Source organism: Hippocampus zosterae, chromosome 2 (assembly GCF_025434085.1).
Source record: "Hippocampus zosterae strain Florida chromosome 2, ASM2543408v3, whole genome shotgun sequence".
Taxonomy (NCBI): domain Eukaryota; kingdom Metazoa; phylum Chordata; class Actinopteri; order Syngnathiformes; family Syngnathidae; genus Hippocampus; species Hippocampus zosterae.
Genome location: NC_067452.1, coordinates 28562723 through 28587505, shown reverse-complemented (window position 1 = coordinate 28587505; position 24783 = coordinate 28562723). Strand labels below are relative to the sequence as shown.

General features: G+C 41.0%; 1 protein-coding gene and 1 long non-coding RNA gene across 6 annotated transcripts in view; both read right to left on the bottom strand.

Annotated features, from left to right (window-relative positions):
* plekhg5b (pleckstrin homology domain containing, family G (with RhoGef domain) member 5b) overlaps nucleotides 1-24783 on the bottom strand; it is a 57999-nt gene that overhangs the window by 16840 nt on the left and 16376 nt on the right. For 2 of the 5 annotated variants that reach the window (XM_052059400.1, XM_052059399.1), the window contains 6 exons: nucleotides 9846-9987; nucleotides 9318-9417; nucleotides 9182-9242; nucleotides 8845-8936; nucleotides 8444-8580; nucleotides 7234-7400 (listed from right to left, as the gene is read on the bottom strand). In XM_052059400.1, coding sequence (XP_051915360.1) covers nucleotides 7234-7400; nucleotides 8444-8580; nucleotides 8845-8936; nucleotides 9182-9242; nucleotides 9318-9417; nucleotides 9846-9987 — 699 coding nt within the window. Of the gene's footprint in view, nucleotides 1-7233; nucleotides 7401-8443; nucleotides 8581-8844; nucleotides 8937-9181; nucleotides 9243-9317; nucleotides 9418-9845; nucleotides 9988-11509; nucleotides 11529-11642; nucleotides 11662-20164; nucleotides 20407-24783 lie in introns of those variants that run through there. The other 3 variants (XM_052059403.1, XM_052059404.1, XM_052059401.1) reach the window with 3 other exon arrangements.
* LOC127596757 (uncharacterized) lies at nucleotides 2276-5060 on the bottom strand. The gene is made up of 2 exons (XR_007961547.1): nucleotides 2416-5060; nucleotides 2276-2322 (listed from the first exon to the last, which is right to left on the bottom strand). It is a non-coding gene; the product is annotated as an uncharacterized LOC127596757 (long non-coding RNA).

Here is a 24783-nt window from a genome sequence, read left to right as displayed (position 1 = left end):
TATATTGAAATCTTGATAATATATATACGTCTATACTGTATATACAGTATAGTGTGTGTGTGTATATATTATACACACACACACACACACACACACACACACACACACACACACACACACACCCCCACACACACACATACATACACACATATATGAACCTGCATGAAAGTCATAACGACATTCATAGTACAGTAAATGTGCAATTTTTGACTTTGGGGCAAACTTTACATGGAATAAAAAAAAGTTACAAAATGTTTTAAAATGCTACACTTAAAACATAATTTATCATTTATTCTTCTTACTTTTGGGAAAACTAAACTGCAAAGTGGTGATATTTGAAGCACGTCTCATCAAGCCACTCACTGATACTTGTCACTCTACAAACAAACTATATCAACTATGTTAGACAGCATCACACCCAAGAGGTCACATGTGACCGACACTCTGTCAGCCACTAACATGCAAAACCAGTATGCGCTAGCCAGCATGAAACCTAACGCTCTCTTTTTTTGTGTGCCATCAGACAGGTCTGATCGTGGCTATCATGCAACAGAAACAACATGAAGTAGATTCATGACTCAACAGCACAGTTTGGAAAAGAGGAGGTGAATGAAGACAACAGATTTGAACACAAAAAAACAACTGCAAACAGAGAAAAGGAATACTTTCTTTTGTTTGCCAAACCCGTCAATGTCTTATCACTCACGTGAACTTTACACACTCCAGAAGGCTATCGGAGGCTTTTGGATTTTCAAAGTGCAGACATCATTATGATGGAACGGAAAGCACCTCCAATGCCAGGACAGTAAAACAACAGCTGTGTTTAACGAGACCCTGCAAGTGTGATTTTTTTGGGAGGACATTAGTTTACATTATATTCGTTTTTCAGAGGCGGAATCAATTAAAACAAGATTTCTCTTTGAAACTATTTCACAAAATATACAGTTTTGACGGAAAAAAAAAAGATTCCCTCTTAGAATGCCTCTGTTCTCACTGCTCCCTTGCCAATTGCTATTTTATAGACTTGATGGAGCGTGACAGTGCCACTTACATTTTATAATGGGGACAAACTACCAAGAGAATAAGTGGCCAGCTAACTTTATAAGACTTTAATACTTGCACTTTCCCTTCTTGACTTAAAGACAAGTCAGGGTGGGAGTTCCTTGTTTCTCACAAACAACACTGGCGGGAAGGTGAGGGAGTGTTTGGAATGATTACGAGAGTCAAAAGTGCATTTACAGAAGCTAGGTCAGCAATGTGACACGGGCCCACGCTGCAATTAACGGTGCAGGCAAACTTCATGAGGCTGATGTACAATCTCATCCCTCGTGAAGTAGTGACAAGTTAGCAAGAGTTTAAGAGTTGCCTATGTTTATTTTGTAGTACAGTGCACTCCGCTTAATAGAACACCATTGGGCCGAAGTGCTTCTGTTCTACTAAGCGGGGTTTCTATTAACCGGAGACACTTTATTAGGTACACCTTCAGACACGTCGACGACCAAGTTATGCACGCAGAAACCCCCCTGCTGACGAGTTAGAAGAGATATTTCGACTGTGGACGTCCATATCTTTAATCAAACAACAAAACAACAACTTTAATCAACTTCAGTCTAACATCTCAAATCACGAGAAAAAATTCGTTACTTTTGTCTGGAAACAGGAGTCCGTAATTTTGCGGTTGACTTCCCTCTCAATGCGCTGGAAAAGAGGGAAGTCCTGGAAACCGCGGGCGTACCTTCTGAGAATCCGGCAATGCATCGTATCGTCTGAGTATGTCCTTCTTATCCGCAGGTGATAGCCCTCGTCTCTTGAATGAAGTTGAAGCGATTGTGACGTGCGTGTGTCTATGTGTGGAGTGAGCGTGCTACCTGTTACTGTATACGGCTAGAACTACCGCGTTTTCTCGCGATAGTGGTACAGTATCGCGATAGCTCCACTTCTCGCGATAGCTACACTTCGAAAACCACTAGTTTACAATGTTCATTGCTTACGGCATGTTCTATTAAGCGGAGATCTGTTCTACTAAGCGGAGTATCTTTATAGGAAATTGCATTAGGCAAATCGGTTCCAGAGCCTTTTGCTCTATTAAGCGGATTACTCTATTAACCGGTGTTCTATTAAGCGGAGTGCACTGTATCAGAGAGGAAAAAGATTAAAACATATTAGCATACCTGTCAACTCATACGGTTTAGCCATAGTTCATACGGATTTTGTGGTGAATCTTACGTATATGGCCATATCGCACAAATCATACGGATTCTGAAAATTTCCTTCCCCCCCCAACAGGTAGTTCTGTTTGCTTTTGCCCAGAATGGTGATAGTCTACTTGAATACTTTCATTTCGAAAGTAAATATTAATGGATGTTGTAACTTCGAACCGATGGGTCGGCATTTGGAGTCGGTGAAAAAGGTAACGCAGGAATACAACTCTGAACACAGTAATGCCACTAAGTAGAATGATGATTAGACGTTGACCAGACATTGTATTATGGAGATCTACAATAAATATCATTGAAAATTTTGTGAGTTTTTTTCTGCCGTTATTTTGACATAAAATGCTTTGGTATGTATTAAGGATTTTTTGCTCTTTATAAGGATTTTTTTGGTAGTTTATACAGGTTGGTGGAGCTGAAGTTTGTACGAAACAAGGAAACAGACAGTCTGTATAAGCATGGAAAGGTAGAAACAAAAGTTGCCCGTGAATATGCTGTGGCATTCTATAGCCATTTTAAAAGATTTTGATTTTGTGCCACGTTTCGGCAAACTTGTTGGTTTAGCAACATGCGGAATGCGCGAGTTTGTTTATCCAAGGCACAGTCATTAGCTTCAAATCGATGTTTATTGGATCTCTAAGCTGAGATGGCTGGGTGCTATGTAGGGATTTAAATAATGTGTATTAACATTTTAAGCTTTCCTGATTACAATGGTGGTGTGCTAAGATTTTAAACAGTGCTTAAAGTAATTGGCGGCAAAATTAAAGGATGACAATCTGGTTCTGGAAAGGCACGTTAAGACAATAGAGTTCAATTAAGAATCTCTTCCAGGGCCTACTTTTGCTATCACGTATTGGGCAGAGTTCATAGTAAAACAAAAAAATGACCATTTCTTAGCTTCTTCCGTTGCACACATTCAAACTTGCTGCAAGAAACAAACTGCATCCCTTGGTGCTCTTACTGGGACACGTGTTGAGGTGCCATTTCCAACCCTTGGCCAAAATTATGGAATTCACGCTTCTGGAGAATGACCATTTCATGCGTTTCATTTTGGAGAACAAAGGGCGAAAAAATATATACATTTTTCCAATACTGAATCACTGAAAATCACTGAAATCTTGATGAAAAAGTATGGAATCATGGAGGAAAAAAAACATTCAAGACTAGACTATTAGTACGTTCGTTCACCGCCTCTGCTTTTTGGCTTTTAGAACTCAGATGAGTGATAAACAGTATTTTTCATCAATCTGACTCAGCTGTGCAGATTGATGCCTTGTCATTGAACATTTCCTTTCCATTCTATCTTTTCCTCTTTTTTTTCAATTCACATCTCGTGTGTGGGAGTCATGATTCTGGTCAACCCATTTGGTGCAACAGCTCTCGAAGATGTGAGCACTTTTATTAAACGTCTCACTAATTAGCAGATTCAATCTGATTCAGGTATGCGTTTCATTTGTGAAAATTACAAGGCGATTCAATCATTATTTTCCCTCAGAATTTTGTCCCACACCTACTCAAATGAAATGTGACTGACTACAACAATTATCTTTCTTGCTTTTTCTTGAGTGTGTGTTTCTTAAAGCCAAAAGGGTGGTACAATTCAAATAAAAAACATTTAAATGATTTCTGGAGCACTGATTGCATAATTTCGTTCCAGGGTTGTATTAGCGACGTGGCAAGATTTCAAAGAAATGAGAGTCAGTCAGAATGCTGAGTTTTTTGTGATAGACAAGTTAGTCAAAATACAACTTCAAATTAGATTCAAACAGTACAACTTCATAACCCATCCAAACTAAATGAACACTACAAACTGCACGACACTTTCGACACTTTGTGAGCACGGTCTTAACACCAGTCTCATTTAGCTGCTGTGGTTCCAGAAAGCACATAACTTTTGACTGTAAACTGTCCGTATAGTTATTTATAGCAAGCAAGAAAAGTTGCACTTGAGGTCACTTTTAAAAGTTAAGTCACTGCCTTTAAAGGAATTATGAAACAGTACTGCTAGAACATGTCTGTGAAACAGACAATAACGTGCAGTATCTCGACTAAGAGTAATAATAAAATAAACACAAAATGGTAGGACAGCAGAGAAGTTCCCCAACTGTATTTCGATGGTGCTGAGCTCGCATAGAAGAGGTATGTCTAATCTGTTAGTTGACATTGCACTCAGGGCTGACTCCTTTCTGATTCCCTCTTTTTTTAAATTTTTTTACTCCACAATTATGACACATTTCCAGTTGCGCCACTTGAGTGGATGAAATCTGAAACCTGATTACAGTATCTTTGCAGCGTAGGAGGGTCATTTTAACAACTGTCATCGCTCTATGTTGAAACAACTCTTGCCTGGACAACTACGGTAGCTCTCAGATAATGACTACCCGACAGTTTATGAACACAAAGACAAAGACCGGTCACATGATGTAAGAGGAGGTCTGACGCCACTGAGATCAAAGAGACTTCCTTAGCAACCGCAATGTTTGTTTTTGTGCGTGTCCGTGTGTGTCCATGTGTGTGAGTGTATGTGTGTGTGTTTGCGCGCGCGCGCCTGTGTGTGAGTGTGTGTGTGTGTGTGCGCGCCTGTGTGTCTGTCTGTGTGCATTTGCTGATGAACTTTCCAGACTTGTTTTCTACAAATGTCAAGAGAAATTTTCAACCATTTAAAAAATATGATAAGGAACTCCAAAACAATGCCTTTGTCATTTTGAAAACACAAGCACAAAGTTGAAGTACTACTTTGAGTTGGCGTTTCACACAAATTATTAAATGTCTTTTGCCAATGTATTATGATTTACCTTAAACACGATAGAGTATGTACAAATAATCATGTCAACTTAAAAGCTAAACAGACTTGAGGGGTAGTTTATTCCTCTTTTTGAAGGATTTAATCCAAAGACTGTACTGTACCCTGCTACAATGTGAGGTATGTGGCCATTCTTTCTCATGGCCAGCAGGGGGGACTGCTTTCAAAGGAAGGAAGCACCTTGCCAACACGGCTTGAAAAGGTTTTCTAATCTACTTAAATGACAAAGAAAAAAAACGGTTGATAACTGTACCACATTTGGGACGATTTCCGTTTCTTGATGAATTAGGTGTTACATGTGGTGGGATTCACCACTGGTGGGTCATTTTACAAAGGAATTTGTATTTAATTTGTCTTTTTCAAGACTAAATTGTGTGAATTTACACTCAAACAAACACTAGTCTTTGTGAGATATACAAAAATATTTTTTTTTCAAATAAGCCAACAAGTTAAGCAATACAAGGCTACAAAAATCTGACCAGGAATGTTGCTCCAGTTACAGAATTGGCCGAACACAAGTATGAGATTTAATACGAAAGCTAATCAAAAGTGACATGCTGGCAAATGGAAGGGAGTTGTTCATCTTCAGGAAATAGAACTCGTGGCCCATGTGACAAGGGTCATTAGGTCCCATCAACTTGATGACTCGACTGTGCTACTTCCATGCAGCCAAGCACATCAGAATGAAGCAGGAAGTGGACTTAAAATGGGCTTCACCGGTTCACATTGTATCAGGGAAAGCACGTGAAAACCACAAACACATTCCCAGACTTCCACTGGGCAAGATACTCCTCGGACAACGAGGACCCAATGGGATCAACAATGGGAATGTGATGGCATGAGGCAGGCATGATGGGAACGCAATGATGGAAGGTGAAGTGATGGAAAGGAAAGAAGTACCGTATTTTCACGACTATTCGACGCATCGTACTAATGGCCGCAGTCTCAGTAATGCGTGACATTTCTGTATTTTACACATACACAGGACGCATCGTACGAATGGCCGCAGTTTTACAGTGGTAAAACATACGCCAGCTTAAACATACGGCATGGATGCGCGCACTCTAACACGTTAGCTTGAAGCATACGGTAGCATGCCAAGACATACAGATAAGATAAAAACACGTTTTTAAAAAGGCAACGAAAGCAGAACTGAGTTCGGGTGTATTTTATTTAGCCATCGTACAATGTTCTCACGTTTTTCGATCAATCATCACCCAGAAATCCATCAAAGTCCTCATCCTCTGTATCAGAAGGAGAGGACTGCACATCCCAGTTGTCAGTGAACGCATCACATGCTAAAGTGTGAGTTGCTACGCATTGCCGAGCGGAAAGAAGGAGCAGCAACAGCAAAGTCAACATTTTTCTCGTGTGAAGCTTCCCCACATTTGAAAGTAAAGAACAGAGCGAAACATGGTGGCAGTGCGTGTGTGTGTAGAAAGAATTGAACAATTGTACAAGTACCGTAATCCATCAAAAACGCTGCGTTCCCTCTCGTTGTTGCGTATTGTGGCGTGACTCGCCAAGCGCTGCCTCTCACTCTTTGTAAAGTTGTGTTTGCCACCGATCATCCATTGTTCCCATGCCGTTTGCAACTTTACTTTGAACGCCCGGTTGATGCCAATGTCCAGCGGTTGGAGTTCTTTAGTCAAGCCTCCGGGAATAACGGCAAGCTCAGAGTTCATTTGCTTGACTTGTTTTTTCACCGCTGCTGTGAGATGGGCACGCATGCCAAAAGCATAACTGGTGGCTTTAAGTTTGAAATGAGCTTCGTAGGCGTGTCTTTTTGTCGAATTTATTTTCAGGGGTTCTTAGAAACCAAAACCGGAGTTGTTTTGCAACAATGCACATTGCCACACTCTATACAAGTGTTGGTACTGGCTTGAGGCGTCCACTTACACGCCCACCCTTCACCATTGGCGGACTAGCTTGCCTGTCCTCTCCCTCTCCCTCTCTCTCTCCCTCTCCATATATGTATATATACACGCCCACCCTTCCCTGATTGGCCGACTTCTCTCCCGCATGCCTGGCCACAGTCACTTCCGCCTTTTCTCTATATAAACAGCGTGTCGGCTGTCAGTCAGATTTTGGAACTCAGCGCATATAAAGGACGCTCCGCACCATAAGGCGTCCTGTCCATTTTGGAGAATATTTAAGACTTTTAATGGCGCCTTATAGTCGTGAAAATACGGTATATGTATATGCGAAATGACTCACCAGCGGATCGGTACCCTCGCGACGTCCCAGAGATCCGTGCTCCACTCTCTCCGTGGGTGGCGTGAGGATGTAGGGGTTCTGACTTCCGGCAGGCGTCATGTTGGGCAAGCTCATCGACCTCATGTCCTTCACCCCCTGCTCCACTTTTAGCTCGTCGCCAGGCCGTGCTACAGTGGAAAGAAAGGAAAACAATTAAAAGGTCAAGTCAAGTCAAACATTTTCCTGACAGGAATAAGGTCTTTGCATCCCTATTAGTCTGAACACGGCATTCCGATTAATATTGCCTCGGTGGAATATGAATTAAGCAGCAAAATTTGTCTGTTTTCTTCCATCTCGGGGGAGGGGGGCGGGGCATTTTGCAATTTGCTGTCAACAGAAAATGACATCACGGTTGCTCAGGGCTCCGATAACGACCAATCATGGCTCAGCCTATGAATGTCACATAACGAGACTCGGACGATCTGAGCCGATATTCGAACAACGAACCTCAAAACTATGAGGCAGAGGTTTTAGGCAACTAGGCAACTGCTCTGCATACACACATTGGGGTAAAACGAATGGAGTGAGGATCTGCAGGGGAGTGTGAGGCCAGTATATCAATAACTAAATACATCTGGAACACTTATTCTCATTTGCTGGACGATATTTCCACAAGCGAGTGGAGTACACACAATATTTGCTTAATTTTTCAAGAACTGGTTTGTCTGTTAGAAAGTGAACGTATTTAGCTCTGAGCACAGCTTTCTGTCCTTTTATCATTGTTGACAATCTACAATTACCCTCTTTTTCTGCAGCACAGATAAAAACGAGAAGAACGTGTTCCACCTCTCCGGCTAGCTTTATTCACTTTAAGGAGTCCACTCCTTTTCCTCTTTTAGTCTGGATAACGGGTGTGAGAGGAAACTGGCCGATACAGATTACCCTCGTTGTTGTAAAGGTCAGTTCAGATAAGAGTGCACATGTCAAATATACCACTTGGCATTGAATCAAAAAGCTTCTTACATTCTGTGAACAAAGTGGTATTGTTGATGCCGGTGTGCCGACTTCTTTTTAGTTTATAAGGGACACTAAAAGCTGTCTGACAGCAGCTACTGGACACACACAAACACGATTTGACACAATCTGGGGCTCCAGAAAGGACGCAAAAAGCCTTCAGCCACTACTCAAAAATGTCCAGCAATCAGACATGACATTGCAGTGTCGCCTTTACCTTTGACTTTGAGGTAGTGACCGCCAAATCGATAGGCCTCAAAGTTGAGGGACAGCGGCGTGTTGGACTGATCCAGGAACAAGTCGACACGCGACAGCTCGATGCCGTTTCTCTCAAACACTGGACCGAGAACCTCTCTGGAACCACAAGATAAAAGACAAAACAAAGATGCTAATTCTCAAGGCTTCTTCCATCCACATGACCTTTGATATCTATTTCTGATACAGAGGATCTGGCATCATGCACTGTTTTAATGGCTTGTTTGAGTAAAATATCAAGCAGGTGTGAGCAGCAGTGACAGTTCCGAAGACAGCCATTCAGACAAATTGAGGCAGTGGAGGCTCGCAAAGACATTGTTTTGGATAGTGTTATGAACACCATTACTCAATATCACCTCTCACCTGAGGGTTTTCTTTTTCATAGCAGGCACTATTTCTGTGTTGATGTCAACGTTGAGGTCAAACTTGAGACTGAAGCACTCTTTGCTGGGATCCTGGAGAAGGGAAGGGTATAAACACTCTTAGTTTACAAAGAAGCTCCACTGGCTGCACCAGACTGTTGATGAAGCGCATGCTAGCCCAGGGGGGCTCCTGCCCACTTTAGCTTTAAGCCTCAAAGCAGCTTGGAAGACAATTCCAAGCGCTATGATATGAAAAAAACAACCCAATGTATGCTTCTGTCCAGTTAGGTTTATTGTGTTGCAAACAAGAAGTGTCCCGTGTCAGCATGACAACCTACATCGGTGTGTCTCCTGCGTGGCTTCTTCTTCACCATCTTTATACCCCCAGTTTTCTTCTCCCTGCAAATAAGGGATACTAGAGTTAAAAAAAAAGGTGATTATATAATTCTAGCAAACAGTAAGAGTGTTACCAACCCGCGGTCACTGCTCCCCTCATCCTCTTCTTCGAGGTCGGATGGGGCACTGGTGCGTGGGGGGCAGGATCGTGTGGATACGTTCCGAGCCAGGATGGAAGCTTTGGGGATTGTTGATTGTAGACAATGCATAACGATAATAATACTATATACTATAAATAAACTATAATAAAAGTGACTTTGGAGTTGTTGTCCTGCTAATAATGGAGAGCATTTTATATACACACATACACACACAAAAGAGAGAGATGAAGGAGAGATGAAAAAGAGGGGGATGAAAGAGGAGAGAGAGAGAGAGAGAGAGAGAGAGAGAGAGAGAGAGAGAGAGAGACAGACAAAATCCTTGGTGGAAGCAAGCAGTTGTAATTATTTGAATCACAAAACATGTAGCTGTGTATCTGTGATTAAATGGACATGACCCATGAAGAAAACATTTCTTTTTTGCACATTTGTTCGGCACAAAGGTAATTAACAAACATTTTATGTATGCTGGAAGGGAATATATATATTTTTTTAAAAAGCATGTTACCTTGAGGTTGTAAGTCAAATCGGGGGTGCCGGTCAAAGTGCATGTTGTCGTTCTTCTCCAAGTGGCAGCGTGAGTCACATGACTCACAGACGTGGAGGGGGCTTTTGCTATTCAGGCCTTGGCAGTCGGGGTGGTGGCAAACCTGCAGATTACAAAATAACATACAGAAAGGAACTATGTCAAACCAACAGAAGACTGGGCTCAAACAGGATAAAAAAGTACAAAGCAGCTACCGACTTAATATAATCAAAACTTGTGGCAAAAACCTCAGCATTTGAATGACAACTGAAATATTTCCAAGATTTGCACACTCCCACCTTCCCACCATCTGTCTCGGTCTGTCAGCTTTTCACCTTTGCGTGCAGATCTAAGATCGGCTTACCCGTTGACAATCCAAAATGGCCACCGCAGAACTGTTTACAGCCAGGCTGACCACAGACCAGCAATGAACTAGAAGCCGCTTTTCAGAATCCAGACAACAGGCAGCAGAAGGCTACAGGATTAAGGAGATCTGTCTCGGACCAGACAGATCCAACACTCGCACCAACCAACCCCCCCCATGAACTCATCCCTTACCTCAAGGTATGGCGAGGTGATAAACACCAGGGGGCTCTTACACACCTCCGCCGCCATCACGCACACCCGCGTCAGGATACGAGAATGTATCGAAAGACACAATGGAGGTCCCTACTCATGTACTTCCTGTCATTGTGGTCATGGAGATTTTGTGCGTGTGAGCGCGCTTGATAGTCCAGCTTTTATAACAGTGTCATCACTGACGTTAAAGGCCTTCCTGCAGTGATCTTGTGCTTTGAGATAGCGACTATTGTCAATTGGCTTCTATACAGCAATATATTTAATTAAAACTAGAGCTGCAACTCACGATTACCGTAGTTTCATCAACTGTTGATTATTTTGGGGATGAATTGATGATTGGAACTGTAGAAAATAGGTCTTAATGTCCTTTCTATATTAAAAAAAGGACATGATTTAAACTCAACAGTGCAGAAAATGCACAAAAAAATTAACATTCAGCTACTGGTTTGGTCGGTAAAATGATTATACAAATAATTATCAACTGATTGGATAATAAATTGGGTACTGGTTAATCGATGTACCTCTAAATAAAGTCATTCCAGGTAAACGGATCATGTTTTCTTCTTAAAGGCTTAAATAATTACATATAATGGCTTGAGGAAGATATGAAATAATCAATAAAACGTAACAGATTACATCATGAATGTGGATGGCCAATGCAGGTTCTGGAAAGGCCACCACAACATATGGGACCCTCGTGAAATTTGGGCTGGCTGTCAAGACAACTGCCAACAATAACACTGAAATTAAAATAAGTGAAATGTAAAATTAGATGTACCGGTAATAATTTGAACAATGTATGGCTTTGCGTTTTACACAACCACAGTTTAGCCTCAACTTTTTTGTGATGCTGCAAATATTGTATATTTTATCGAGAATGTTAACAATTATTAAGTTCTGTTACCTATTGTTTCACATGGTGCTGTTGCTGTTAGCATTTTATTGAAAGATACCGGTACTGTACTTCTAATGCAATATGGCGATAAAGGATTAAGAGAAATGTTTGTCATGCTAATGTTGACTAACCTACACCTTGAACCAACAACAACAAATGAGAAAAGACATACCCAAAGTGAATTCATATCCTCAAGTGTGACTCTAATGACTTTATAACCAGATGAACAGGAAGTAGATATTCCACTTCCTGTCAAAGAGGAAGTAGTCCATTGACATCACAAGAAAAGGGGCTAAGGACCTCACCAAGCAAGGGTACGACAGTGCGAGTACGACACGGCTCCATATCCACGCTGACCAAAACGTCCAGTTGGCCACTGCGCCAGCCTGCTAACAACCTGCCCCCACCTCATTAATTAATAATCCCCTCCTCTCAATGTCTAGCCAGGTATAATCGCAGCTTGGAGGGGACAGGAGGCAGTTGTGGGGTTAAGAAGAGAAAAGGGGAGGAGGATGCGGAATCCCACAAAAAATATAAAGCAATACATAATGGCGGGGTGGACTTCTAGAGGAAAGTTTTTCCTCCAGAAGCTTTTGAGAAAGAGTTTCTCGCCTAATCTTGAGGCCTAATTAGTACCTGTGCTCTGTCAAAACCATCTGACGGTCCAACAGAGATTAAACGGAGCTGCTCGACCCACCATGAGCAAGAACCTCCTCCTCCCTCGTTCCCTTTCTCATGGCTACGACCCCTCCCTTCCTTTCCTTTCCAGCCACGCTCACAATAGAAGAGCCAGACTGAGCTGGGCCCTGAGCGCCAACAAGTTATATTTAGAACATTTTGAGAGGAGCCCTCAGTGAATGCGCCCATGACCAAAAAGGATTTACAGCACTGCACAAAATATTGATCAGGCTATGTCTCGTTATTCAAACCGCTACCGTGGTCAGTTCTGGGGTAAAAAAAAAATTCTGTCAACCTTCACTATTGTACAGGCCAGGTTGAATTTCAACATTCTTAACTGTCATAAAAAAACATTCGTTAACCACGGTTAATAGTCTTCATGTCAAATGATGAAGACATTTCAAGCAATGTCACATCACAGATTCTATTTACTCATTTTTATTATAGATATATATTTTTAACTTAAATATGTATTTCATAGCAGGTGCCATCAACGTGGTGCCTGCAGCCACCAGGTAGCAACATTGGACCACAGCCGGCGGCCTCTTAAAAAGTAGTTCACCGATAGTGGAACATTGTGATTTTCTGGGAATGTTGTAGAAGTGATCATTTGAAAATGCAATCACTGACAGAGATTTATAGAAATACAGTGTTGCATATTTTTGATCAATCCTAATGATTGTGACAAATAATCAGAACAAATATGAATATAATTAATTATTAAAAACACATAAAACGGTATTTTAAGCAAATATGTTATTTTAGAAGTGTGTATCAACCTGGTCACCTTTTGTATTAGCCCGGACCCAAAAAATACCTCCAGGTTTCAAAAAGGTTGCTGACTCCCGTCATTTAAGTGCGTCTCCTCCAACAAAAACAAAACGACAAAAAGTTAATTTGGACCCTTTCTGGACTGAGCGTTCACAAGCTACTTTGATGCCTCTCGTGACATCATGCATGAGAGCACTTTCAGAAGTTTGCTGTGACTCGAAAGGCATATTAACATGTGCGCTTACACTTATTCCGCAGGCGTGTGTGTCATCAATGATTGCATGCAAGTCGGCAAGAAGATTCGAAGGTGAGTCAGGATGATTCCTTTCATCTTCCAAACACCACGAGAGCCGTTTCAACACAGCACATATCACAAAGAGGTTTCCAAAGTTTCCAACCTTGCTTTGTATACTGATTTTTAATTTACAACTTTCTGACAACCTGAAGTAAACATATTGAATATGTATTGGCTTTCAAGGTAAATGCAAGAATCTTATTAATTAGAAGTAATGTTGCATCATGGACAGCTGCGTGAATGACCACATGACTAAAACAGAAAGAGGGAGACTCATCTGTCAATCAAATTCTCCAAGCTCTGATGAGCTAAAAGCCACAGTTGGTTGTGTCAGAAACAAACTAACAAGCATTTTCTACCCAAACTCAGAGAACAGCCTGTCCTGTGTGAGCACACCCTTCCACTTATGTAAGTGCGTGCATCACGGCGCGCACGGTCTGGTCCAAGAGGGAGGAGTTGAGGTGGGGCTATTGGATCGCTCGGGGGATACTGCAACCTATACTTCATGTCACAGTCAAGGTGAGTAATCAGAGCTCCATTTGTTTCTGCTCTATAAACTTCATAATGGAAATATGGCCCGTTCGAGACACAAACACCATTAAATATGATGTAAATAATGGTACATTAGAAGTATATAGACCGTTAAATGTGATGTAAATATGTCAGTGTTAGAGGTAGGCTACATAGAACTTTAAATACCATATGATATATACATATGATAAATTAGAGCAACATCCATCCAGCCATTACCCGAATCGATTATATTAGAGAAATAGAGAGAGAGAGACGTCTACAATGCGCTTAACACAGACAGCATCTGTAGCAGTAATGTTATCATCAGGCTATCACTATCGAATCTTTTTCAGATTCGATTGTCCTATGCCGTCAGATTATAGAGCAAACGGATAGATCTGAGTGATGCAATGAATTGCTCACTCAGAGCATTTGTACACAGGGGACAAGGGTTCAAATCCTGGCGACAAACTATAACATAGGCGGTTCCTCGGCAAAACCCATTCTGCTATACCACGATTCTTCGACAACACTGACCTCAAATATATTTGTTTGGCCACCTCAAGAGAGGAAAAGGAATATTGTGCTTGTCATTTTTATACTTTTAAGAGCAAAGGCGGGCACGAGGAGAGAAATACACTGTGGAGATTGCCATCTAAATTTTGGTGATGACTGATCAGAGTTTTCGGACATGAAGGAGTAAAAAGTATTTCATGTATTTTTACATGAAATGTTTTAGACTGTTCCCAAAATCATCAATTGATCATTGTGACCTGACCTGCTGTGCCACTGCAGCCAAATATAACTAAAAAGGACATTTAAATACATCTTTTGTCAATTTTGTCATCCATTCTGATCCAATTCATTTCCTGCACATAAGGGCATTCAAAATGAGATGAAGCCACGCCAATTGCTTGCCCATCGTTGTCTTCTGACCACCACTCGGAATATGGATGGAAGGCTCCAACACGGTCTGACTGCAAAAGACACCACATCACATCCATCACCACGAACTGCCAGAGCACAAGTTTACAGAGTTACTTAAAGTCAACATCTGGATGACGAGCCTTTGAGGTGCATCTGCTCAATGTTACTATCCTCCACATTTGTCTCCCAGACAGTCTGCAGTGTCCCCTTGGGAGCCCAACGTGAGAGAGACGGGCCCACGCAAGCGTTTTGCTGGGCGACCAGAAACATTAGTGTTTGCTCACTTCTATCCAATTGGTGAGATGGAGATCTGTGCCTGGCGACGAAATACTCAGATCTGTCGGGGGGTGGGGGGGCAGAGTAAGGCCCCGCGCCGTGTCTTATTTATTTTCGATAAATAAAGTGAGCATGTGTTGAGCAGGGCGCAGCAGATGCGCCTGAGGAGCGCTTATGCAACGCGACTGGCCGCCTGCTTTACATTAAACAACGAGATTGTGGCCACGTCCATGTTGAGTTTTTCAAACAGAGGCACTCATTTTTTATCCTTGAATGTGAAAACAAAACGACCGTGATAGTCTAGTGCATCTGTATAGCTGGCATGTACAAAATAACGCAGCGGCCCTCATACACAATTTGGATGCTGGCCTAAACTTCAATTTCGTCAGAGGATATAATATATATTGACACTGCTACATGTGTCAATGTAAAGCCCTCATAAAACTTTTGAATGCTTAACCAGTAATGTTTCAAGCAACATCTATATATATATTGCGCGTCGTCCCGCACGCGGTCTGTCCTTCCGTCTGTCCCTTTTCAAAACGTACCTACTTCACCGCGCCGCCACTGCGCGCCGCCACTGCGCCGCTCAGGCAGTGGCTCACTACGATCACGCGGGCATCTTAGCGAAAAAATGTTGTCTACCCACAAGCATTGCAATGAAATTGTTAGTTATTTAGTAGAGCTAAACATCTCTTTATTTTCGCGATAAGCAATGAAGATGAACAAAAAGTTGAACCAAGCAACAACACTTTTGTGGGACGAAGGCCCACCTTACCAGCCTTCCGCAGGAACTAGCTGATGAGCCGCCCGGAGGGCGGCGAACCAGCTAGTTTTAGTATATTAGGCTTTATCCGCTCTGTTTTTCGTGATAACATCTTACTTTCATCATCATCATCACAATTTTCTTACACTGAATCACTGACAAAAAAGACACATTTGTAAAAAGTATAGACTTGGGCAGCAAGTAAGGATTATTTTAGTCAAGGATTAATTTGTCAATTAATAAATCAGATATATTTTTTTAAAAACTCTTTGTCCCCTTTGTTATTTCAAATGGACATATTATCGGTTCAGCAAAGTTTCTAAAACGCCCAAAGGTGTTGCAGCAACTTTTGACTAGCCCAAGGTCTACACTAAAGCTCACCCGAATTCACCTGAGATGGACTGCAGGTCATCCATGACCATTACCACGCATGTCATCGATTTCACTTTTGTCTACCTGGAAACAATCACCGGCTGCCAATTACAAGTCAAAGCAACAGGCTTAGGCTAGAAGCAGAACCATAAAATCCATTAAAGCCATTTTAACATTTCATGAGCATCAAGTTGTTTGTCACACTTAATATGAACTAAACAATAATCAAAGCAATAATCCAAGAAGCACACATGCAAAACTCTCGATGAATATGTACAGTAACTACTGCCTAAAAGCGCTCAATGGAGTATCCGTAGGGTCCCATTGTAACAGCACAAGGAAGCAAGACAGATTTCTTCTACATGTAGTGCCCCCCCCCAAAAAAAATCCCAGTTGGAATTTTCCCACAAACTTATAACTTAAAACAAACTGCGTGTCGACCAAAAGCCAAAGGGGAAATTGCGTGGACTTTGCATGTGCGAGCGCATGCACAGGCGTGTGTGTGTGTGTGAATGTGTGTGTGTGTGTGTGTGTGTGTGTGTGTTTTCGGGGCGCAATCCGTACAACTCACTGAATTTAAAGGTGTGGAAGACTATATCAATTAAATTACATTAAGATTTTAGCCAACGGATACCTGCCAATCAAAAAAAATCATTCCGGCCTTTTACATCCACTACATGAAAATAAAGTGGAAAAGATTATACAGTTGCTAAATTACAGTACAGAGAACGTCAGTAAACAAAACTATCGACTGGCTCGAAAGCAGGGGTCTCCAACCTTTATGAAACTGAGAGCGGCTTCTTGGTTACTGATTAATGCAAAGGGCTTCCACTTTGATTTCCATTTCTGATATAACAAATTTGCGTAAATTAGTTTAAATGTTATCAATAATTAATTATATTCATCTACTCCGGTTTCCTCCCATATTCCAAAAAACATGCATGGGAGGCTGATTGAAGACTCTAAATTTTCCATTGGTGCGAGTGTGAGTGCGGAGGGTTGTTCGTCTCCGTGTGCCCTGCGATTGGCTGGCAACCGGTTCAGGGTGTCCCCTGCCTACTGCCCGAAGACAGCTGGGATAGGCCCCAGCACACCCCGTGACCGTTTGTGATGATAAACAATTTATAAAATGGATGGATGCATGGATGGATTATCAACAATGATTTAATAAGGTAGGGAACAAATATCAACATGCAATATTTCCTTGCTTTAATTCTGTTATAAATATGTTTACATTTACAAATGATCTTGATTTCTACAATATTCACAGTAAAGCGTTTTTTAGAACATGCCTGCTGGCTCCTGATGTGGTGATTGGGTGCTACCTGGTGGCATGTTGGTGACCCCTGTTCTCAAGTTGATCCTGAATGAATATCGCAATCTGCGACCCAAGTGAGGATAAACGGTCCAGAGAAGGAATGGATGGTATTTAGGGGAAAAAGTGAAATATGTTCAATAGTTAAGATTTTTTTTTAAAATCCTCAAGTGTCTGGCCAATCCTCAGACCCGGTGAGTAATCCGATGCATGCTAGCCAAGGAGAGTTGGCTTGGATCACATGGTTTGTTTCTTCAACAACTGAGAAAGAGTTGGTTGTCATTAAGCGTGATTAATTCAATTATACGAATGCATGTTGCCAGTATAGGATGAGGATGAGCCCACTTAACTACAATGTTATTCAAAGCATATAATTACAAAATACTAACAACCCTCCTGACCCTCACCCTCACCCACGTATGATTCAACAAGTGAGGCTCATATTTATAGTACACCTAAATTCATTGTGAGTCAGTGTCTGCGATGAACTCAAGTCCCGTTTCCATAATGCAATCATCATCTGCTCAATGACACATGATGACAGCAAAATAGGTTTTCCCAGATTAGGAAATAGAAAATGTTGCTTTCAAAAAACAAAACGGAGTCTAACTCGGTCCCCCTTTGGCCCCTTATTATTTATATTTTTATATGCAGCGTCTTTGTTTGACCTGGAACGATTGATGGTATACATCTGGCATTGTAAATCAGGCATACGAATGCACTTCCATTGGACTTCAAACGCTACTGAATTTAATTAGCACCGTCGGATTGCAGAATGAGGTATGCGTTTGTTGTTGAGCTATTTAAACTTGTTGGAATAATGTGCAGTATTTATTTGGAAAATATTGAGTAATACAAATGGCAGGTGTTTTACATTGTAGATTTGTTATTTCTTTTTTTGCACCCATTAGATCATCTGCTCTGCTCGTTTGAGCCAAGGGCAGCTACACTGACAACCTACGATTTGGTTGCAACTAGCAGAGGCACCTGGAACGGTACATTAGCCATGCGACATTAATGATCATTACAGACCATACAGTTTGTTGTTCAATAAATTTTGTTGACTTGAGTAGTCAATAAAGAAACAATGGGTACCACTTGCCTGTCGCAGTGATAAAACTTCCTCGTATATGGTTGTGTTATGTAGTCTTATTTGGTGGCTCAAATTATGGCTTTAGAGTCAAATAGGTTTAATGTACAATGGAATCTCGGTTCACCAAATTTCTTCAGAAACTTGAAATGTTCATAAACTGAAGCAACATTTCCCTTTAAAATGAATGTAATTAGAATTTATCCGTTCCATCCTCACAAGGACGTTATGTTTATATCGATAAATATAGCACAATGTAAAAAAAAAAAACTAAGTGAAAACACTTTCTAGGAATAATGCTCTATCGCGAGGAAATATTTGAGCAATCTCATAGCCTTTTAAATATAAAGATGCTATTGCTAGATAGAAAACAAACACTATCGCTAGTGAGTATTTCATATACAGTATCCAAACAGAGAACAATTTTCCAACCTCGCAAAAGATCCAATAATGAAGCCACTCCATCAACCGCCTTCATTGCCTTTTTAATTTTAATAGTCCAAATGAAATGGTGGCTTTCATCAAACCAAACTGCGCAGTGAGAACACAAACATGAACGCTGTTCACCTTAGCTATGCTTCTTCTGTTTTCTTAAAGCAATATTATTTGGCTTCTTCATAAAATTATCACCATCAATTTTCTGTTTTTTGGAGCAAAAAAACCCAAAAGATATTTTGTGCAACACATGAAGTGAACGTTTACGTGGCACAAGAAAAAGTACAACTATGCCTTCTGCATTGATGCCAAGATTGATCGCCACCAATGGATAATGTGTAACAAAACATTTCTTGATACATTTTGTTGGGAAATATAACTTGGTCATACACTAGGTTCCACCGTTTTGTTTTGTTTTTTGGTCTCGTCTGCTTACAATAAACAGAAAATGTCTACAAGTCAACACCTCTCCAATGCATCTCCAGCATTTCATATCAAGATTATTTACAACATTTGATGCATGGCCTTCATGGTCATCAAAACAACCACCACCACAGAGTCATCTTAAAATTATACATCACACTGCTCCCAGACCATTCCTATGGCACCGCAACACCTTTATAGTGAACACACTTTAGCAAAAGATCTGTTTCAACTCGCAGAAATCTCCCCTCAGAAAACAATGACCTCGACATCCACAGCTCTCCTAGCAGACAGCTGTTAGTTCCACAATGTTCAAAGAGCATGTTAACATATTTGGTTCAGATGTGAAACTTGTTCTCAGCGTTATACACTGCAGACCCATGCATTTAAATGTAACCGTCCTGTAGTCACCATACATACAGTAATATCCTTTTTGAGCTAAACAACTGAACCGAGAGTCCAAACCATAACGGCAAGTGCCGCTCACCTGCAGCTGGGGCTCAAAGTCAAGTGGAGTAGCAGCAGCACGCACAGTCTACGTTGCACGAGTGGCCATTCTATCCATACCCTGAGGGCAGGCACACGGATAGACACGGGTGGACGTGCACAAGGCCCAAAAATTTTCAAATCCCAACACTGGCTGCTGATTTGGATAGAAGCTGTTCCAAATGTGACACAGAGAAGGATTTGTTTGAAACTTTTTTTTTTTAACTGTTTAGGAGAAGGTTGGCGTGTGCCAGGAGAGAGGCTGGTGTGTTGATATAAGAAGCAGATGTGAAATATGCACACTTGGGAAGGAAAACAGACAAAGTGCTGTTCCACTCAAACGTGGAAAAATAAAAAGCCACCACTGTAGATTTGAATGTCACACACATGCCTTTACTTTGACCAGGAATCAATGGAAACTTAATGAGAGGTAAAAGTCACACTACAATAAAATTAAGTGCATATTCAATAGTTACTTACCATAGAAAACGGCACCTTCCCAGGAAATATAAGCCTTTGGAGTTTCAGTGGAAAAAATTCTCAATATGGACAAGGTCACATAGGACACAGTGAAGGTCAAAGTTCTAGTTCCGACCCGATTCAAACATGCTCTTGTTATGTCCCTGTCACTTTCCGGCTCGTATTATAGTCCTGATCCACAAAAGATGACAGTGGATGTGTTCACTTTGTTTATGACAGTAGTCTGACAGCCACACGCGCAAACACAGAGGCAGAAACCCACAGGCCCCGCCCACCTTCCCTTGCCCTTCCCAATCACACCCACAAGAGCTGACTCACATCAACTCCCATTTTGCTCCCTAATGTTCTCCACATCACATTGTGACTTTAGCGCCAACTCAGAGTGAAAACTAACTTTACTGCCGGATGTTTTCAATTGGCATGCAACCTTGAAGGTTTAACACTCTGGTCACCTTTTTGAAAGTGATGACCCAGAAAAGACTCTCTTACAAGGTGGAAAATTTTGGCATTCTAGTTTTCCCAAAGTTCAGAATGGATTTACATGGCATTTAGACATTTCAGAACTGAAAATATCAAGGAAAGGTTATACAAAACTTGTTGACTGACATCTGTAATTGTCTAGTGCATGGGTGTTAAAATCAAGGCCTGGGGGCCAGATCCGGCCCGCCAGCTCATTTTATGTGGCCCACAAAAGCAAATCAAACATGTCAACTTCCACAATGCCAGCTAAAATTTCTACCAAAATTTTAAATTATGATCTGTAATAAATAAGAAGGATATTGTAAGCATTTTCTTGTGACCAAACCCATGATGACAGTGGAGTAAACCGTTATTCTTGACATAGTTTCAGTCATAATGGCTCTCCAAGGGAAATGGGAGCTAAAATATGGCCCACGACAAAAATGTGTTTGACAGCCCCGGTCTCGTGGGTCAAAATCTGAAAATTTCACAGTCACAATAATTATTGTACCTGTGGGCATCATATTTATGCTTTTATCACTTATCATTGCACAAGGAACCATTCTTGGAAATCACAAGCAGTATAGGCAGTTTATAATGAGGCCATGCTTGATTTTCTCGTGCAGCATGTTTGGAACATATTAGTCATAGAATTTGACAGTAGTGCCTGGCAGGAATTGCTCTTTTTATGTAAAAATGACAACCGTGAAAAAGGCCATAGGGGGGGAAAAAAGTAAGTGGTGGACTAATTCCATTTCATAAATACTGTACATCACGGCATACTGTATTCCAAATCGAGCAGGTGCCGCATTCACACATGAAATTAAAAAAAGAAAATAATGATATGCATATCAAGTTGTAACTTCTAAGATAAAGAGAGGCACAGTGAGGCTGCTCTTTTGTTTTTGGGTCTAATCCAAGATGACTGCATTTAAATCCCTCGCAATTAACTAGCTCACAAAAACAAGGGTGCACCCCCAAGGCAGAAGTGGGAGGGGGTGACACATGTTTGCGATCGGGTAAAGGACGGGCTGGCTATTAGTGCCAAACCCCCCAACATCAGTGACTCAAAATAAAGCAACCAGTTGTATCCATGTCCCCCGCTGTCAGTCTTAATTCGAGGAGGCTACTCTTAAAAGAGGGGAGGGCAGCAATGCAATTAACGTAAAGGATTACACCCCACTGGCAATGCCATTGTTGGAGAGGAATGAATAGATGGGGGAAGAGGGTGGAGTCCTGCTCTGTGACCCGACCTTGGCATTAACCCCCTGACCAACTATGAGCTTTGAATTCCACCAAGTCTTACCGGGAAGTCTGCAGTGCAAGAGCAAACAAAGGAAAGCAGTAGTGTGAGGATAACGATGATGAGCACGTCGGCATAAGAAGCAAAGCGTCGATGCACACCGAGAGTCTGCTGTTAGTTCACACATATTCTTGGCCAGGCAGCCGGTTGGCTTCAATTTTGGAGAGTAAGTGTGCTGAAGTTGGGCAGCCATAATCATACACTTTATGTTATTAAAAAAAAAAAAGCCTTGCACTGCCTCTGGAGTCAAGCCGTGCAGATTTAATATTTCATTAAGTCGCAGTTAACATGAGTGAAACATGACTGGAGGCTCGTTTTTCAAGGGCTTGCTATCTTAACCCCTCCTTGCTTGGGGCCTGAACCCCTATTAATGGGGCCCATCCAAGGAACGTTTTCATTGGAGCATCACTCAGGTAGCATCTTCCTGTTATTCCTTGTCTGTTGCTATGCTTCTTAAATCCTGACTGGGATGGGTGACTAGGCGTCATTTGCGTTTCTATTTTCCAGCTACAGTAAGACAAACTGTGCAGTGGAAAAGTTGCTACAGGATGCCGGATGATTGCAAAAAATAGCTAATTCCAAGATTAATCAGTCAGAATCACAAAAACAATGTTCTAAGTAGTTGGCTATTTTAAAATTTGGAGTGTAAAAGTTTCCAGGGGTTCCTTCTGGATGTGTCATCAGGGCAGACTACTTTGTGATGCAGCGTCAGTGTCATCTTCATCCTCATCACCAATGGTTGGAAAAATACTGAATGGCAAAAAACTGGGATGAGTGTGCAACTGTCAAAGCGTCATGGAAAGCCTGTTGGAGCATGCTGAGGTCACAACTCTAGCTGAGACTTTTTTCTCCCATTGTTACATTTATTTAGTGTTAGATTTGCCTTGAATAAGCAAAACAAGCATTAGTTGACTTGTTTGGGCCAATCAGAGCAGTTGATATTTCAACTAACAGTAAACGGGGCAGATTAGAATTACGGTATGTGTGACCGTTAACTGAACATGGATTAAAAACTATGTTGGGTTTGCGGTTTGTTTATAGCAAATCTGAGCTTTAAAATGCCTGAAAACGGGTCTCTGAATGGATGCTTTTGAAAACAACATTTTTTATTTCTGTGTAAAAAGCAGAAAATGGTTAGCAATGAAAACACTGGGCATGTGCATGTTTTCTGCTTTCACGGACAATCACTATTTGCAGTGTTGTGGTCAATCAACTGCCTTTTGCTTTTTCAGGCAACCAAAACACAATTTTCATATCAAAGAATAGTCAAAACAATACCACTTTCATCCATTTTAATGAAGTGCTCCGTGAATGGCTCATAAATGTGGCATCGAAGCAGTTTCCTCCCAAGAGTATTTCCTGCAGTTGAATTTGGAAAGGGAACGAGTTGAGAGACGCTTGACATCAGGAGAGAGCAGCAGTGCTCCTTAATACTTAACAGCCCTTGACACATACAGTAGCCTACATGAAGAGGACATGTCAGCGCTAGTTAAGTGAGATTTTCAGCAGCGGCAAGAAATGGCGGGCTAAACACCAATCCGGAACAAGAGAAGGTGAGAAAGGGTGAAAATTAGATCATGAACATCATGAGGCAAAGAAGGCGAGAGTGACAATACAGAGAGCCTTGGGCCCCAGATGTTTGGAGGGAAGGGCCTGTTTCCATGACAAGCCACACCTTACAATTTGTCTTGTCTGGTCGTGCCCCATCAAGGCTCACAAGAAGGAGAAGGGAGACAAAAAAAGACAAGCAAGCAGGGACTAGCACCAAGCGCAGACTGACGCAAATCTAGCGAGGACTGCTCCAACTTGAAGGTAAACAAACCGCCAATACACCCCGCAGGCGTCTTTTAATCTGTTGGATTTACAGGAACCCGCAGCAAAGTCAAATCCAAATAGAGCAAAAAAAAAATATCGTGAAAACACGTGGCCACACAATCAGCAAAGGCGATGAGGAGACTGTTGAAGTGGAGAGAGGACAATCGTTCGTGCCCGTTTCACAATCTTTCTCTGAACCAAAAGCATCATTTAAAAACAAAACATTTACTAAAAAACACACTTTGTCTGAGAATATATGTCATTACCCATGAAACAGGAAGTAGTATGCTAAATACCGGCAACAAGCAGATATAATGTGATGTGAACAAATAGGGTTAAAGAAACCTATTTTCTTTTTTTTTAAACGAGATAGATAGATAGATAGATAGATAGATAGATAGATAGATAGATAGATAGATAGATAGATAGATAGATAGATAGATAGATAGATAGATAGATAGATAGATAGATAGATAGATAGATAGATAGATAGATAGATAGATAGATAGATAGATAGATAGATAGATAGATAGATAGATAGATAGATAGATAGATAGATAGATAGATAGATAGATAGATAGATAGATAGATAGATAGATAGATAGATAGATAGATAGATAGATAGATAGATAGATAGATAGATAGATAGATAGATAGATAGATAGATAGATAGATAGATAGATAGATAGATAGATAGATAGATAGATAGATAGATAGATAGATAGATAGATAGATAGATAGATAGATAGATAGATAGATAGATAGATAGATAGATAGATAGATAGATAGATAGATAGATAGATAGATAGATAGATAGATAGATAGATAGATAGATAGATAGATAGATAGATAGATAGATAGATAGATAGATAGATAGATAGATAGATAGATAGATAGATAGATAGATAGATAGATAGATAGATAGATAGATAGATAGATAGATAGATAGATAGATAGATAGATAGATAGATAGATAGATAGATAGATAGATAGATAGATAGATAGATAGATAGATAGATAGATAGATAGATAGATAGATAGA